Source organism: Myotis myotis, unplaced genomic scaffold (assembly GCF_014108235.1).
Source record: "Myotis myotis isolate mMyoMyo1 unplaced genomic scaffold, mMyoMyo1.p scaffold_m19_p_27, whole genome shotgun sequence".
In the NCBI taxonomy this organism is placed as follows: Eukaryota; Metazoa; Chordata; class Mammalia; order Chiroptera; family Vespertilionidae; genus Myotis; species Myotis myotis.
Window position 1 is genome coordinate 2,805,983 of NW_023416332.1, and position 15,320 is coordinate 2,821,302.

A 15,320-nucleotide genomic window follows, 5' to 3' on the forward strand; every position below is an offset into this window, starting at 1 on the left:
GCTGCTTCCTGCACACCCCCTACTGGGGATGTGACTGCAACCCAGGTACAGACCGGAATTGACCGGAATTGAACCTGGGACCCCCTTCAGTCCGGACGCCTACCGACGCTCTACTGCGCCAAACCGGTTAAGGCAGAAGGCCTATCTTGCATGAATTTCGTGCATCTAGTAAACATGTATTTTTTAAAAATATATATATTTTTCGCCCTAGCCTGTTTGGCTCAGTGGATAGAGCATCGGCCTGTGGACTGAGAGGTCCCGGGTTCGATTCCGGCCAAGGGCATGTACCTTGGTTGCAGGCACATCCCCAGTGGGAGGTGTGCAGGAGGCAGCTGATCGATGTTTCTCTCTCATCGATGTTTCTAACTTTCTATCCCTCTCCTTTCCTCTCTGTGAAAAATCAATAAAATATATTTAAAAAAAATAAATAAATAAATAAATAAAAATATATATATTTTTAAAAAGGACAACTGTAAACCTACGTTCGCCCCACCCTGAAAAGGAAACCTTCCCAGCACCCAGGAAGACATGCCATCGAAGGAATAACAGACTGACCGACGCGGGCGCCGGAGGAGATGGCCTGCCCCCCGGGGGTGCTGGCCGGAGTCCTGCAAGCCTGCAAATCTATACTCAGCGAAACGTCCTTCAAACAGACGGCACGGGGATTCTCGGATGCACGGGCTGGCGGGACCCTCCCGGCGAGCTTCCTCCACACGCGACCCTCCCAGGGTTCCTGTCTGACCTGCTCAGTGTCCGCTGGAACCCTCCGCACGGACCACAGCGGGCGCCCTGGCGTGACTCGGGGTTCTCCGCCGAGTGCATTCGGGTGAGAGTCGCCAGCATTACTGACACTGTCGGATGCACGAAGCGCACACCGTAACGCCGGCCTTCCTTTCGCGTCCACCCACCAGTCCGCCAACGTCCGTTTGTCCCCGCCCGCGGCGCAGTCGGGGCTCCGAGGCCGGCGGTGCAGTCTTGGCACCTAGACTTGGACTCTGCTCCCACGCCCGCGACCAGCCCGCTGCCCGCACCTTCATGGCCCGGCCCCGGAAGGCGGGCCCCGGCCGCCCCTCACCGTGACCGACGGCCGAGGCCCGGCCATCCAGCCACCCCGGGCCCCAGCCTTGCCCTGTGGGCGGCAGAGGAGGCCGCACCTAGACCACCGCCCCGCCCCGCTGCGGGCCCCACGCGAAGTCCAGCCCGCGCACCCCCAAACCCGGAGCCGCCAAGCCCCGCCCCTCGGCAGGGCCCCGCCCCACGGCCCCGCCCGCTAGGCTGGGGCCGCCCAGGCCGCATCACGCCCCCATCGGGGGTCTGGACCCTGCAGTGAGGCCTCGCCCCGCTAGGCCCTCCCCGCCTCCCGTCGGAAGCGCGTGTCCCCTTCCCGTTCCAGGCCAGTGACAGTCCGCCGTGGGCCCGTGGCCGGTCACTCCCGCCCGCAGCCCGGCCCCCGAGGTCCGCCCGGGGTCAGCCCTTACCGGCGCCGGCCTCGGTCGGGCCGCCTGTGGACGCGGTCCTGCTGCTCGAGCGACACGCGCGCTCGCGAGGCGGGGTGGGACCGCCGGGGCGGGGCGTGGTCGGGGGCGGGGCAGGCGAGGCGGCAGAGCGTCCGGCGCGTCCCTGCGCGTGCGCACTGGCCCTGCTCCCGGGGCACGCTGGGAGTCTGGGCGCGGCGGCGCTGCGCCTGCGCGGCCGCGTCTCCCAGGCTCCGTGCTGGGCCCTAGCGTGGCCGGGGCGTCTGCCTCCCTGGACCCCGGTGCGCTGGCCCGCAGCCAGCCCGACTCCCGGAGGCCGGTTTGGCCAGACCTTCTCCCCCAAGTCAGACAGTCCCCGGCCTGTTCCCGAAGGACCGACCCCCCAAGGACAACCTTGGCCGAGGCCTGGCCCGGTACCGCGCCTTGGGCGTGGCCACGTGCCCATGGGGAACTCTGTCCGGTTCGGTCACCTGGGACCCTGGGGGGCGCTGGGTCGGCATCTCAGGGCGGGGAGAGAAGACGTCATGGGGGCAGCACCTCGGGGGGCCGCGGGTCGGGGATGGCACAAGGATTGGAGAAATGGACACACGGGGCGCGCACCGGCCAGAGCGCCCACGCGGGTGTGGAGCCTCGCGGGTGCGGGGAGAGCTGGCGGACTGCAGCTCTGCGGGACAGCAGGTCAGCGGTGTCTGGGCAGCACCTTAGAACCAGGCAGGCCCCCCTCTAGGATGGTGTCGAGGTAAGAAATGTCCAAATCTGTAGGGACTTTTCATGCACTTATTAGAGCCAAACTGGTGACGTTTGCCCGGGATAACGTCTCAGTGGGCTGAGAAAACGCTCCTGAAAACGGCAGTTTTGCAGCTTGTGTTGCAAGTTAGAATAAAAGGAGGAGGCGCAAGGGGGGCGGGTCACGTGGAGTCCATGGGCGGTAGATTAAGGGGCCGATGGAAAGCAAAAGTGGGGGACTCTCCGATTGGATGAACAAACACACACAGAATGGGCTGCGGGTTCAAATTGTTAGGTTGGGTGGCTCAGGAGGCAGCGTAGGAAACAGAGTCCAGTTAATCAGACAAGAAAGAAAGGAAAGGCTTTATTCTGCATCCCCGGGCGACCCACGGACCCCAAAGACAGGGCACGTGGATCCGCACCAACAGGGAGGGGGGCGCCTTTTTTATACGGCTGTTCAGTGAGGGCGGGGAGCACAAGCTGTGGGAGTTCCCGCCGCGGGGGTCGTCACGGTTTTTCCAGGTGTCCTCATCAGTCTGGTAGCTGACCTGTTAGGAATTCCAGGGCGGGACCGGCATCTGCGTCACCATTTGCCTGGTGCCCTGGCCTGTTCCGGATTCCAGGAAGGGCCCAGTATCTGCGTCACCGTCTGCCTGGCGGAGGCGTGCATCCGCTCCTGGACCCCCTTGCGACCCAACACAAATCAAAGTGTCCACAGGGCTGGCTCCTCCCCGAGACTCCGCGGGAATCTGCTTCTGGACCCGGTCCAGCCTCCGGCGCTCCTTCCTCCCGTTCAGGGTGCAGCTGCCGCCCCAGCCTCCTGGCCTTGGACCCCACGTTTGCTGCCTCTCAGGGCCCCCAGGTGACCCAGGGCGGCCTCCCTGCCTGGGGAGCCCTCGCTTGGTCACAAAGTCCCCTCTGCCATGTCGCGGAGCTGCTGACAGGTCGGGGGAGCAGGACAGGGAGGGCTTCGGGGCCTGTGCCCTGCCGGCCATTCCCATCATCTGGGTTTCACTGAACCACGTGGATTGGGCGTTAGAAAGGGCAGGAGCCGGGACACAGATGTCCGAAGAGGGGCGTCCGGGTTGTCCTCTCGTTACCTCTGCCCGGTTTCCTACAAGGGCACATGCCCCTCCTGGCACCACAGTCATGTTGGAGTTGGTTGCCGCGCCTGCCCGTGCCCCTCGCCCTCCCGCTGGCTGCAGTTGCCTCTGTCGGAAACCCAGCACCCCCCCATTTCCCCATCAAGGGCAGGAGAGCCGCTCGGTCCTCGCCTGACACCTGTCAGGTTGAGCGTTGGCACCTGCTGCAGGGCAGCTTCGGGGTGGGCGCTGTGCCTGGTGGCCTGCCCCAGCCGAGTCCTGGGCTCTGCAGACCCCTTGCTACACAAGCAAGGACTGGCCCAGCCCAGCACTCTCCCAAACTGAGCAACACTTCCCTCTAGCCCTCCAAGGCACAGACCGCCCGGGGCGCCGTCCGTCCTCGTCCCCGTTACTTCAGGCCAGGTCTGCGGTGAGCAGCCTTCCGGGTTTGTGAAATAGTTTTCCAGCCCCCCCACCCCTGCCTCCCCAGCCAGCCGCCCGGCTGCTGTCGCCTGGGGGACCTGCCTGACCCCACCCGCTGCTCCAGCACCCCATCCCCCGATCCCCCCCCTTTTTTTAATTATAAGAGAATGTTCATTTAGGAAGTTACAGAGGCAGCAGAAGTGAGCCAACTGGGCGACCTAGGCTCAGGAAACACGTAGAGGAAGAGGGCCTTTGGGGCGCCTGGAGGGAAGGAGTGGGGAGGCAGGGTCAGAGCTGGGGGGGCGGGGGAGGGGGTTCTCTGTTACTCGCAGTCTCGCCCCCCTTTGCACTTCCCTCAGTCTGCATGCTCTCAGTTTACTTCTAAATGTCATGTCCCGCTGTGGACTTTGAGCTCCAGCAGCACTGGCCGAGAGCTGTCCCCTGCTTTGCTGACCCTCGGGCCCAGGAACTGGCTGGCACACAGTAGGTGTTCAGTCAACGGCTGACCGGATGCCTGCCTGAGTGGTGAGAACGGAGCACACGTGAGGAGGGGTCAGCCCCGTGCGCCTGGGTGTTTGAACCTGCTCCGCGTCTTGTGATGCAGCTTAAGAATCCACTGTACGCCCGAAGGTCGCCCCCGTCAGGAATCCGCGTGTGGTGGTAACGTGAAAACTTTCAAACGCGTAAAGAATTCTGAGTTTGAGCCAAACTGTTGACAGTTGCTGGGAAGCAGTACCTCAGGAATTGGGAGAATGCCCCAGAGAATGGCATTTTTTTCCCCATCTATTTTTATACATCGCAATCAAAGGAGGGGACGTGGGTGGGTTACACGAAATCCATTGGTGATAGACTAGGGAGGCGGGAGAAAGCAAAGGTGGGGGGAACCCCTGGGATTGGATAAAAAGTAAAATGATGGACACATGCTTAGGTGAGTGCAGGATAGTTAGTCAACAATTAACGTGATAACAACAATGAAGGAACTGGTGGTCTCTGTCCTCGCCCAGCACATTAGGCTGTGCCCCAGGGGCTCCGGAAAAAGGGGAGTTACAAGTTACCCAGACATTTCAAGGGTATGTTACCATAGATGCAAAAAGACAGGCTCCATGGAGGCAAAGGCTGCCCTTGTCAGGGAAGATACCGGCCCAGGAGGTGACTGCCCACCGTCACTGCTTTACAGTTTAATTTCAGACCATCCCTGTGGTGGCTTTAGGTCTGAGTTTGCAAGGCGGCCACGCAGGCCTCCCCTGAGCTGTCAGGTCAGCATGTGGCCCCTTTCGGCGCAGTGGGCATGTTGTAAATGACGTAACCATTTTCCTGCTGGTGGACATAGCCTGTTTTCAGGTTTGGGCGGTCACCAAAGGCTGCAAAAGACACGGGACGCGTCTCCCGAACGCCCGCCCGCCTATTGCACTTGCCCGGTGCTGGGGATGCGCCGTGTGCGCCCCTCGCCCATCCGTGGCATCCGCATGCCCGCAGTCACTTCCTCTTCCAGAGCCGGTGGCCAAGGGCCAGGTGTTTAGTTTCTGCTCCAGGGAAACCAGCTGCTGGGGGAGAGGAGGGCGGCGGTCTCCACGGGGCCAGCCCGCCCCTCCCTGGCCCCGCTCCGCCCCCGGCTGGCGGCCCTGCCCGGAGTTGCGGTCCCCTGACCCTGTTCTGGCAGATGGAGCTCAAAGGCCCGGGGGCAGGGTGGGGGGTGGGAGGGAGCCGGAGGGCCGCGCGGACCGGCTGTCCCCGGCCATGCCCCGCGCGAGGCCCCGCCCCGCCCTCGCCTTTATCCCCGGTCCCATCCGGAAGCAGCCGGTAGAGTCCGAGGCGGCACCGGCGGCACCAGGTGAGGTCTGGGGTCGGGGGGCACCGGGTGAGGTCTGGGCTGGGGGACATTCCGCGGCGGCCCCGGCGGAGCGGGCGCCCTCGGGTGGTTCCCGCGGGGGTGTCCCGCGGCCCGAAAGGGCGCAGCCGGACCCGGATGCGTCTCCACGCGCCGGCTGGTCGCGGCCTGTCCTCCTGGGAGGACCGTGCGGGGATCCCCGCGCTGCAGAGGGAGCCCACGGTCCCCGGCGCCGGCTCCTGGGCCCGGCCCCCCCACCCCCCAGCGGAGGCCCGGTCCAGGCCGCCCGGCGCGGGACTCCGGGGCCTGCTGCGCGCCGGGAGCCAGATCCGAGCGGCCCAGCGGGCGCGGGCGTCCTGACTGTGATGCGTGTCCCCGCTGGATTGGGGATCTTTACGGGGCACCTCTTGGGGGGATGCCACACGTTTTCATGGGGTTTCAAAGGGTCCAAAGGTCCCGCGCGGAGACGCCCCAGCGTCTGGTAAGCCCTGGGGGTGGGGCGCTCTGCGATGGGTGTCCTTTCCGCTCTCTGTCCTTAACCTCAGACCCCCTCGGTGGGTGGAGCCCCCATGTCCAGAGAGGGTGCGCCTGGGAGCGCAGCGGGGCTCAGGTGGTCCCTGAGGGGGGTGTCAGCCTGGGTGCTCTGGCCCCTCCCGCGGGCGAGGGTGGGTCTGAGTCAGTGTTTGGGTGACCACGCCCTGGGCTCCCGGGGGGGGGGGGGCGGGGGGGGAAGCGGGTTCCCTCTGGATCATATGGTCTGGGCAGTGGGCAGACAGACTCCTGGCTCCTCTGTGTGACAGCAGTTGAGTGATACGAAGCTGGCCGAGCAGGCAGGCAGGCAGGTAGGGTTTCCATAGCACTGCATGGATTGCCAGTCCTGTGCCCCCCACCCCCGGCCCCCGCCGGTGTCCCCCTGCTGTGTCCAGGCCCACAGGCCACCCCTCCCAACCCATCCTTGCCCTTGCCGGGCCAGTGAGAGGCCAGGGCTTCAGGTGGCAAGCCCAGGCCCTACCCTCTCCCAGGCAGGAGGGGCCCAAAGGCAGGTGCAGAGGCCGGGAGGTTAATGCAGCCTCTGCTCCTGCAGCCATGTCCCCAAGCTCGGTGGCCGCCCATGTCCCCAAGCTAGGTGGCCGCCCATATCCCCAGGCTCAGTGGCCGCCCATGTCCCCAAGCTCAGTGGCCGCCCATGTCCCCAGGCTTGGTGGCCGCCCATGTCCCCGTGCTCTGTGGCCGCCCATGTCCCCGGGCTCTGTGGCCGCCCATGTCCCCGGGCTCTGTGGCCGCCCATGTCCCCGGGCTCTGTGGCCACTGGGGCCTTTGCCAGGGGAGCCAGTGGGTGCAGCCTCCCTCTGCCCTCCCCCATTTTCACTCCTGGCGACTGAGGGGGTATAGGTGCCGCAGAAAGGAAACAGCACAGGCCGGGCCAGCTCCTGCTGGCTCCCGGCCTGCGATGAGAGAATTTGGCTAAAATGTCCCCTCTCCCTCTGCTTCCGCCCAGAGCACACTTGCCTCTCACCATGAGTCTCGACATCCAGTACCAGCAGCTGAGCGATGCCCGGTGGACGGAGATCCTGCCTCTCATCCCGCAGTACCAGGTGGTCAGGTACTGGCCAGGGCCCCTGGGGGTGGCCGCTGTGCCCCGCGGGCCTGGTGTGCCCGGAAGTCCTCTCCTTATTGGGTGCACAGTGCACACTGACTGCCACATGGGGTGAAATGTGCTTGTAATTTTCTCCAAACATTTAAAAATGTAAATCCATTCCTGGCCCAAGCCAGTGGGCGGGACTTGGCGGGTGGGCAGAGCAGCTGGTGGGGTCTCTGCCTCCGCCCCTTGGCCCCTTCCTCCATCTGGGACAGCCACTCGTTGGCTACATAGAGATGCTGCCCGCCCCGCCCGCCCTGCCCACTGTCAGGTTCTTGAGCCCAGCAGCCCCTTGGCCTCACAGGCTGGCAGGTGCCTGCTGGGTGTCTCTCTAACTAGTTTACGTAGGTTTTGGTTCACAGAAGGGTGATGAAGATGGTTTTGGGGTGCCCATTGCCCTTTGCCCTGCTTCCCCTGAAGTCAGCGCCTGGGGTCCTGGTCAAATGTGGAGCCAGCACAGCCGCCTCAACCCCGACGTCACGGCTTTCCCACTAGGCCCTTCCCTGTCCCGGTCAGTGCAGGATCCCGGGTGGCATATGGCCCTCCTGACTGGGACGGTCCCTCTGTCGCTCCTTGCCCGTCTGCCTGCTGAGTTGGCTCAGGTCTGGAGAGGGTTCCCGTGATGTGTTCTCATGGCTGAGTCGCATGGTTTTGGCAACAAGACACAGAAAGGATGAGGCGGAGTCCTGCTGGTATATGGTGTGGAGTGTGTGGTTGCGATGGCATCACGCGGTCACCCCGTCACTGCCCGCCTGTTCAGGTGGTGTCTGCCAGTTGTCCCCCAGGGCCACTGTTCCCCGTGGTCACTGCTCACGGCCTGCTTCTGCGCAGTTTCCCCCTGACGTTGGCATCCCTCAGGGGATTGTGCCAGATGTCACGACTGGGCCTAGCTGCCGGGCCTTTGGTTTCTTTGCTCCTTGTACATTTGTCGGTGCTGCCCCCCCCCCCCCCCCGTGCTTATCGACGTCCCGGTCCTGCTTATGGTCTGGTTTCATGGTCGTCTTGCTGCTCAGGTATCTCCCTGGCTGTGCCCTCTGCGGGGCTTGCTTTCTGGGAGGTGAGAGCAGCTTGACATGCTGACCGCGCCCATGAGCGCGTGGCACCCAGACCACACCCGCGTGCGTGCCAGTGTCTTCAACCCAGGTGTCCCAGGACGATCCACTCGCTTTTTCTGTTTCATTTAAAATGTTGAGGTGTAGAGAAACCAAGATAGCGGCATAGGTAAACACCGGAAATTGCTGCCTCCCACAACAACTTCAAAAATACAATTAAAAGACGGAACAGACATCACCCAGAACCACAGGAAGGCTGGCCGAGTGGAAATTCTACAACTAGAAGGAAAGAGAAAAGCGTACCGAGACTCAGAGGAGGTGCTGTGCGGAAGTAAAATACAAAGGCACGGAGGCGCATGCGGAGCGGGCTGGCGGCTGAGGACACGGTTGTCTTTTTCAATTGGGAGGGAGTCTCAAGCTCTGAGCTCCAATTCTGGGCAAGTCTCTGGGAACCCAGACTCATACGGGAGAAACGGGACTGTCTGGCATCAGTCGGAACTCGAGGGCAGCTTTCTCTCAGAGGTGCTTGCAGCGATTGCTGGGACACTGAGAAGCAGGGCCTCTGAGGGCAGGACTGAGAGCAGCCATAACTGCTCTTTCCGCCCCCGCCCTGCCCAAGCATGGAAACTTTTGCATATGAAAGGCCTGGCCCTTTGCAATCTGATAATTACCTAACAAACTGCAGCTGGCCCAAGGCCCCAGGGCAGATTGCATTGTGTCACAGCTGGCTCCTGCTGGGTAGCCTCAGAAAGGCTAGATTAGCACCTCCTTAGAGATCCAGGAGCCAGTGTGCGCTGTGGTCAGAGTGGGACCATCCAGATTGCAGCTCCTCAGATCCATAAGGGACACACTCAGGGGGCAGACCCAGTGTCCACCAAAGCCCCACTGAAGCAAGTCTTGCCCCGGAGGGGTGTCTCTAGCACAGAAGTTCTCCCACTGCAGACACAGCTGATTCTCACAGCCAATTAGCTTGGAGGTCAATCCCTCCCAGTGATACCTACAACAATCAAGGCATAACTACAACAAGACTGTGCACAAAGCCCACAAAGGGGTGCACCAAGAGTTTCCTCCTCAGGTAATTGGGGAGGCTGAACCACTGGGCCCTATAGGACACTTAGCACAGAAAGCTACTCTATCGACACAGCGAAGCATAAAAAAATGCGGAGACAAAGAAACAGCTCACAAATGACAGAAATGGAGGAAAGCAAACTACTGGATATAGAGTTCAAAACCACACTTGTAAGGTTTTTCAAGAATTTCCTAGAAACCGCCGATAAACTTAATGAGACCCTCAAGAAATCTAATGAGACCCTCGAGGTTGTGATAAAGGACCAACTAGAAATTAAGCATACACTGACTGAAATAAAGAATATTATACAGACTCCCAACAGCAGACCAGAGCAGGGGTCCTCAAACTACGGCCCGCGGGCCACATGCAGTCCGCGGAAAACATTTATTTGGCCCGCCGGGTGTTTTTGCTGCCGCTGCCTGCTGCTTAGCAGCCGACTCGTCCCGGCCCGCAGTGCGCATGTGTGGAATGTGCACCGCACCCTCCGACTCCCCTCCTTATCTCTGTCTGTTGACTCCTCCTCTCGGTCTCGGGTGTGATCCGTCGAGTCACGAGCTTGCCTGTGCAGAGCCTGCTGCTGCCTGAGGACCGAGGTAAGAACAAGTTAGGATTTTTTTTTTTTTGAAGTTAGGAGGTCTATTATTTTTATTTTGCAGTTAGTAGGGCCTTTTTTTTTGAAGTTAGGAGAGCCTTTTTTTTGAAGGTTTTTTTACTTCAAAATATGATATGTGCAGTGTGCATAGGAATTTGTTCATAGTTTTTTTTTAAACTATAGTCCGGCCCTCCAACGGTCTGAGGGACAGTGAACTGGCCCCCTGTTTAAAAAGTTTGAGGACCCCTGGACTAGAGGATCGCAAGAATCAAGTCAAAGATTTGAAATATGAAGAAGCAAAAAACACCCAACCAGAAAAGCAAAATGAAAAAAGAATCCAAAAATGCGAGGATAGTGTAAGGAGCCTCTGGGACAGCTTCAAGCGTACCAACATCTGAATTATAGGGGTGCCAGAAGAAGAGAGAGAGCAAGATATTGAAAACCTATTTGAAGAAATAATGACAGAAAACTTCCCCCACCTGGTGAAAGAAATAGACTTACAGGTCCAGGAAGCGCAGAGAACCCCAAACAAAAGGAATCCAAAGAGGACCACACCAAGACACATCATCATTAAAATGCCAAGAGCAAAAGACAAAGAGAGAATCTTAAAAGCAGCAAGAGAAAAAAAGCCAGTTACCTACAAGGGAGTACCCATACGACTGTCAGCTGATTTCTCAACAGAAACTTTGCAGGCCAGAAGGGAGTGGCAAGAAATATTCAAAGTGATGAATACCAAGAACCTACAACCAAGACTACTTTATCCAGCAAAGCTATCATTCAGAACTGAAGGTCAGATAAAGAGCTTCACAGATAAGGAAAAGCTAAAGGAGTTCATCACCACCAAACCAGGATTATATGAAATGCTGAAAGGTATCCTTTAAGAAGAGGAAGAAGAAAAAGGTAAAGATACAAAATATGAACAATAGCCGAAACTGGTTTGGCTCAGTGGATAGAGCGTCGGCCTGCGGACTGAAGGGTCCCAGGTTCGATTCCGGTCAAGGGCATGTACCTGGGTTTCGGGCACATCCCCAGTGGGGGATGTGCAGGAGGCGGCTGATCGATGCTTCTCTCTCATCGATGTTTCTGACTCTCTCTCTCTCCCTTCCTCTCTGTAAAAAATCAATAAAATATTTTTTTAAAAAAATGACAGATTTAAAAGAAAAAAAAATAAAATAAACTTGCTTTTTCAAAATATGAACAACAAATACACATCTATCAACAAGTGAATCTAAAAATCAAGTGAATAAATAATCTGATGAACAGAATAAACTGGTGATTATAATAGAATCAGGGGCATAGAAAGGAAGTCGACTGACTATTCTTGGGGGGGGGGGAAGGGGTGAGGGGGATGCGGGAAGAGACTGAACAAAAATCGTGCACCTGTGGATGAGGACAGTGGGGGGGGGGGGGGGGAAACGGGTGGAGGGGAGCTATGGGGGAAAAAAGAGGAACAACTGTAATAATCTGAACAATAAAGATTTAATTCAAAAAAAATGTCGAGGTGTGACGACCTTATTCTTGGCCCACTAACGGGTCATGAGCTGCTGCTTGGCATGACCGCTGCGTGTCCCGTCCGCAGGCTGGTCGACTGTGGCATCACGGAGGGGCGCTGCAAGGACGTGAGCTCCGCGCTCCGGGACAACCCCGCCCTGACCGAGCTCAACCTCTCCTCCAACGAGCTGGGCGATGCCAGCACACAGCTGGTGCTCCAGAGCCTGCATCCCGCCTGCAAGATCCAGAAGCTCAGGTGAGCTCACGTGGCGGCAGCCACGCGCGTGGGGCCTGGGGCTCCCCCTGCTCCTGAGGGAGGTGCACAGTGACCCACTCCTGCCCCGAAGGAGGCGCATCTCAGGCCTCTCTCCTCCGTCCCATGCTCCCTTCCTGCCCTGGGCCTGGGACCTGCGCCCGCTTGTGCCCGCTCGCAGCCGGGAGCCAGCCTGGCGGCGCAGCTTAAGCCCCTGCGACGGGCGTGGCCTCCCGCTGGTGGGCGTGGCCTCCCCTGGCGGGCGTGGCCTCCCCTGGCGGGCGTGGCCTCCCCTGGCGGGCGTGGCCTCCCGTGATGGACATGCTCTCCCACAGCCTCCAGAGCTGCAACCTGTCGGAGGCGGGCTGCGGGGCCCTGTCCAGCGTGCTGCGCTCCATGCCCTCCCTCCGCGAGCTGGACCTCAGCTACAACCCGCTGAGGGACGCGGGCCTGCAGCTGCTCTGCGAGGGGCTCCTGGACCCCCAGTGCCACATCGAGAGGCTCCAGTGAGTTTCCTGGCGCGTCCCTGATGCCTGCCCGCCCCCCCCCCCTCCCCCGTCACCTCAGCCCCACACCCGCTGTCACTCGGCTTCGCCCACGTGTCGTCGCAGGGAGGTCTGAGGAGGGGCTCCCGGGCACATGTCCCATGAATGGGCTGTGACCCCCAAAGGAGCGGGCAGCTGGCCGGTGACCGCGCGCGGATGGGCTCAGCGATGGGGGAGGCTGGGCGTGTTGCTCCGGGTCCAGGACTCCTGCGCTCGGGTACCTGTGCCGGTGGGTGGTCTCCAGAGGGTGGGCGGGGGCCCAGGAGGGAGGGCTGACCGCCGCCTGTCCCCAGTCTGGAGTACGGCAACCTGACGGCCGCCAGCTGCGAGGCCCTGGCCTCGGTGCTCAGGGCCAAGCGGGAGCTGAAGAACCTGCGGCTGAGCAACAACGACTTCGGCGAGGCTGGCGCCCGGACGCTGTGCCAGGGCCTGGCCGACACCTCCTGCCCGCTGGAGTCAATCCTGTAAGCGCTGGGCTGGCGGCGGGAAGCGGGGCGGGTGGTGTCTGCAGCTGCCACAGCGCTTCCTGTGCCCCAGGCTGGAGAGCTGTGGCCTCACCGCGGCCAACTGTCAGGACCTGGGTGGCATTGTGGCCGCCAAGGCCTCGCTGAGCGAGCTGCATCTGGGCAGCAACAAGCTGGGGGACGCGGGCATCGCGGAGCTGTGCCCTGGGCTGCTGAGCCCCAGCTCCAGGCTCAAGACCCTGTGGTGAGTTGGAGGCTGGGCAGAGGGCCGTGGGGTCCATCCAGGTAGCTCTGCACAGGCGTGTCCCCACCCGCCCGCCCTCCCTGCCCCCAGGCTGTGGCCTGGCCAGGTGGGGCGGGACTGCCCCTGGGTGGCCCTGCTGTGACGCGTCCCCTGCCTCTGCAGGCTCTGGGAGTGTGACTTCACGGCCAGGGGCTGCAAGGACCTCTGCCGGGTGCTCAGAGCCAAGGAGAGCCTGAAGGAGCTCAGTGTGTCTGGCAACGAGGTGGGGGACGAGGGCGCGCGGCTGCTGTGCGAGACCCTGCAGGAGCCCAGCTGCCAGCTGCAGTCCTTGTGGTGAGTGCCGGCCGTACAGGGAGGAGCCGCCCGAGGGGACCTCTGAGGGGGTGGCCTGGTGGGGACACTGCTGGGGTCTGAGGACCAGGACCCGCTGCCGCCTGAGGGGGAGGCAGGCATGTCAGGTCCATGGAGGCGGGAAGGCGCTGAGATTCTCTGGGCGGGACATGGGGAACCCCTGGTGCCCGAGGGCCTGGGCTGCAGTTGTCCTCCGTGTCCCCAGGATGAAGTCCTGCGGCCTCTCGGCCGCCTGCTGCCCGCATGTGAGTGCGATGCTGGCCCGGAACCGGGGCCTCCAGGAGCTGCAGATGAGCAGCAACAACCTGGGGGACGAGGGCATGGAGGTGCTGTGCCAGGGCCTGGGCCAGCCGGGCGTCACCCTGCAGATGCTCTCGTGAGTGGGCGGCGTGTGTGTGTGTGTGTGGGGGGGGGGGATGGGGGGGATGGGGGGAGTAGGGGGGAGAGGAGGGCAGCACGCCAGTCGGGCCCCATCATCATGGCCCGGTCCTCCCTCACAGAGGAACCCTTTGTCCCGTCCTGGGCTGTCCTCCCCGGGTCCTGCTTGCGCTGGGCCAGGCTCACAGCGTCAGGCCTTGGGGCGCTCAGGAACCCCATCAGGTCTCAGGGCCCACCCTGGACTCTCCCTTCCCTGCATCTTTCCTTTTCAGTCCGTCACCAGTTCCGTCTTGGTTCCGTGTCCGGCTTGTGCTCCCCTGGGGGCGGCTCTGGCCTCGGGTCTTGGTGAGGGACGGGCCGTGTGTGGACTCCGCTGGCCCACGTGGCGGTGGTGGCGCAGGCCCAGGTCACTCAGCCAGTCAGCGGCCGCCTGGGGGTGTGCCTTTATCCTGACCTCTGCCCTGCTGTCCGCCCAGGGTGGGGGACTGCGAGGTGACCGACCAGGGCTGCACTAGCCTGGCCGCGCTCCTGCTGGCCAACCACAGCTTGCTCGAGCTGGACCTCAGCAACAACTACATGAGCGAGGTGGGCGTCATGAAGGTGGCCGAGAGCGCCCAGCAGCCCAGCTGCCCCCTGGAGAAGCTGGTGTAAGTGATGGGCGGACGGGGTCCAGGGCTGCTGGCTCAGCCAGACCAGGGAGGATGGGGGGGGGGGGGTGCCCTGGCTGTGCCCCGGCCCACACCCTCCCTGCCCCTGCACAGCCTGTACGACATCTACTGGAGGGAGGACACGGACGACCTCCTGCGGGCCATGGAGGAGAAGAAGCCGAACCTGAAGATCATCTACTGAGCCCCGGCCGCTGCCCCTGCCCCGGCGCCCGAGAGGCTGGCCAGCTCTCAGGGTCACTCCTGGTGCCTTAGCCGTCACTGAAGGGAAATGCTCAAACCAGCTTCTGTAAACATTCTGGACACTTTATAGTTATTAAAATGTTTTGGGTAGAAGGTCCTGAAGGCCCTTTGTCCTTCCTGTGGGCCCCTGAGGCTCTGCACTGCAGGTGATGCTTTTATGAACGCTGTCTTGCTGCTCAAGAGACCGCCCCAGATTTGGCAGCTGAAACACGTGTCTTCCAGGCCCTGGCCCGCTGTGCCCCAGGGGACCTGCTCCCTGTGGCCCTGGCAGCCACCCCACAGCCCCTGCCTCAGGCCTGGGAGGACAGCAGGTCTGCCCCGGGAGCCAAGTCCTCCCATACTGGGGGCCCCAGAACGTGCTCTCTGCCTCAGAGGCCTGGCTACGGGCCAGCAGTCTCCCGGGACCCCCTGGGAGCCGTCCCTGGGCCTGGCTCACCTGTAGCCGTAGGCCTGCACATTGCTGGAACCAGCGCGCTCTCCTGACAGCTCTCAGCCCCCTGGATGGAGGGCAGGGTGCACCCTCGCGCCTGGCAGGCCTCACCTGCCAGCACAGGATGACCTGCTCTGACTGGCACAGTCGGGAGGCATTCTGGCCGCAGCAGCTGAGTCAGTACCCGCACTTGGTACAGGAGAGCCTGGGACCAGCCAGGACAAGGGGAGCTCGGCCACCACCCACGGGGACAGCAGAGCGAGGAGGGAGGCTGACCTAGAGGAGTGACCATGGACACAGCACCATCGCACCTGCTGCGACACGGCTCAGCCTCAGGGACATGCACCGGGGGTGGAGCTGGGGACACGGC

The 15,320-nt window shown here is 61.7% G+C and overlaps 1 protein-coding gene across 2 annotated transcripts; it reads left to right on the top strand.

Moving 5' to 3' along the window:
- The first annotated feature begins 2,057 nt into the window (after positions 1-2,057).
- Positions 2,058-14,617, top strand: RNH1 (ribonuclease/angiogenin inhibitor 1). Of its 2 annotated transcripts, none has more exons than XM_036295579.1 (10): positions 2,058-2,214; positions 7,033-7,137; positions 11,466-11,633; positions 11,966-12,136; positions 12,469-12,639; positions 12,713-12,883; positions 13,046-13,216; positions 13,440-13,610; positions 14,089-14,259; positions 14,374-14,617. In XM_036295579.1, exons 1-10 carry the CDS (start codon positions 2,204-2,206, stop codon positions 14,459-14,461), a joined length of 1,398 nt encoding a protein of 465 aa, XP_036151472.1. In that variant the 5' UTR covers positions 2,058-2,203; the 3' UTR covers positions 14,462-14,617. The 2 variants fall into 2 exon arrangements, with proteins under 2 accessions (XP_036151472.1, XP_036151473.1); XM_036295580.1 differs by lacking the exon at positions 2,058-2,214 and adding an exon at positions 5,379-5,537.
- The last annotated feature ends 703 nt before the right edge of the window (positions 14,618-15,320 follow it).

What these genes read in the sequence shown, in the direction of transcription:
- RNH1 (XM_036295579.1), top strand. An exon ending in TGCAAGATCCAGAAGCTCAG is followed by an intron (nt 11,634 to 11,965) that starts GTGAGCTCACGT and finishes GCTCTCCCACAG; the next exon opens with CCTCCAGAGCTGCAACCTGT. An exon ending in TGCCACATCGAGAGGCTCCA is followed by an intron (nt 12,137 to 12,468) that starts GTGAGTTTCCTG and finishes GCCTGTCCCCAG; the next exon opens with TCTGGAGTACGGCAACCTGA.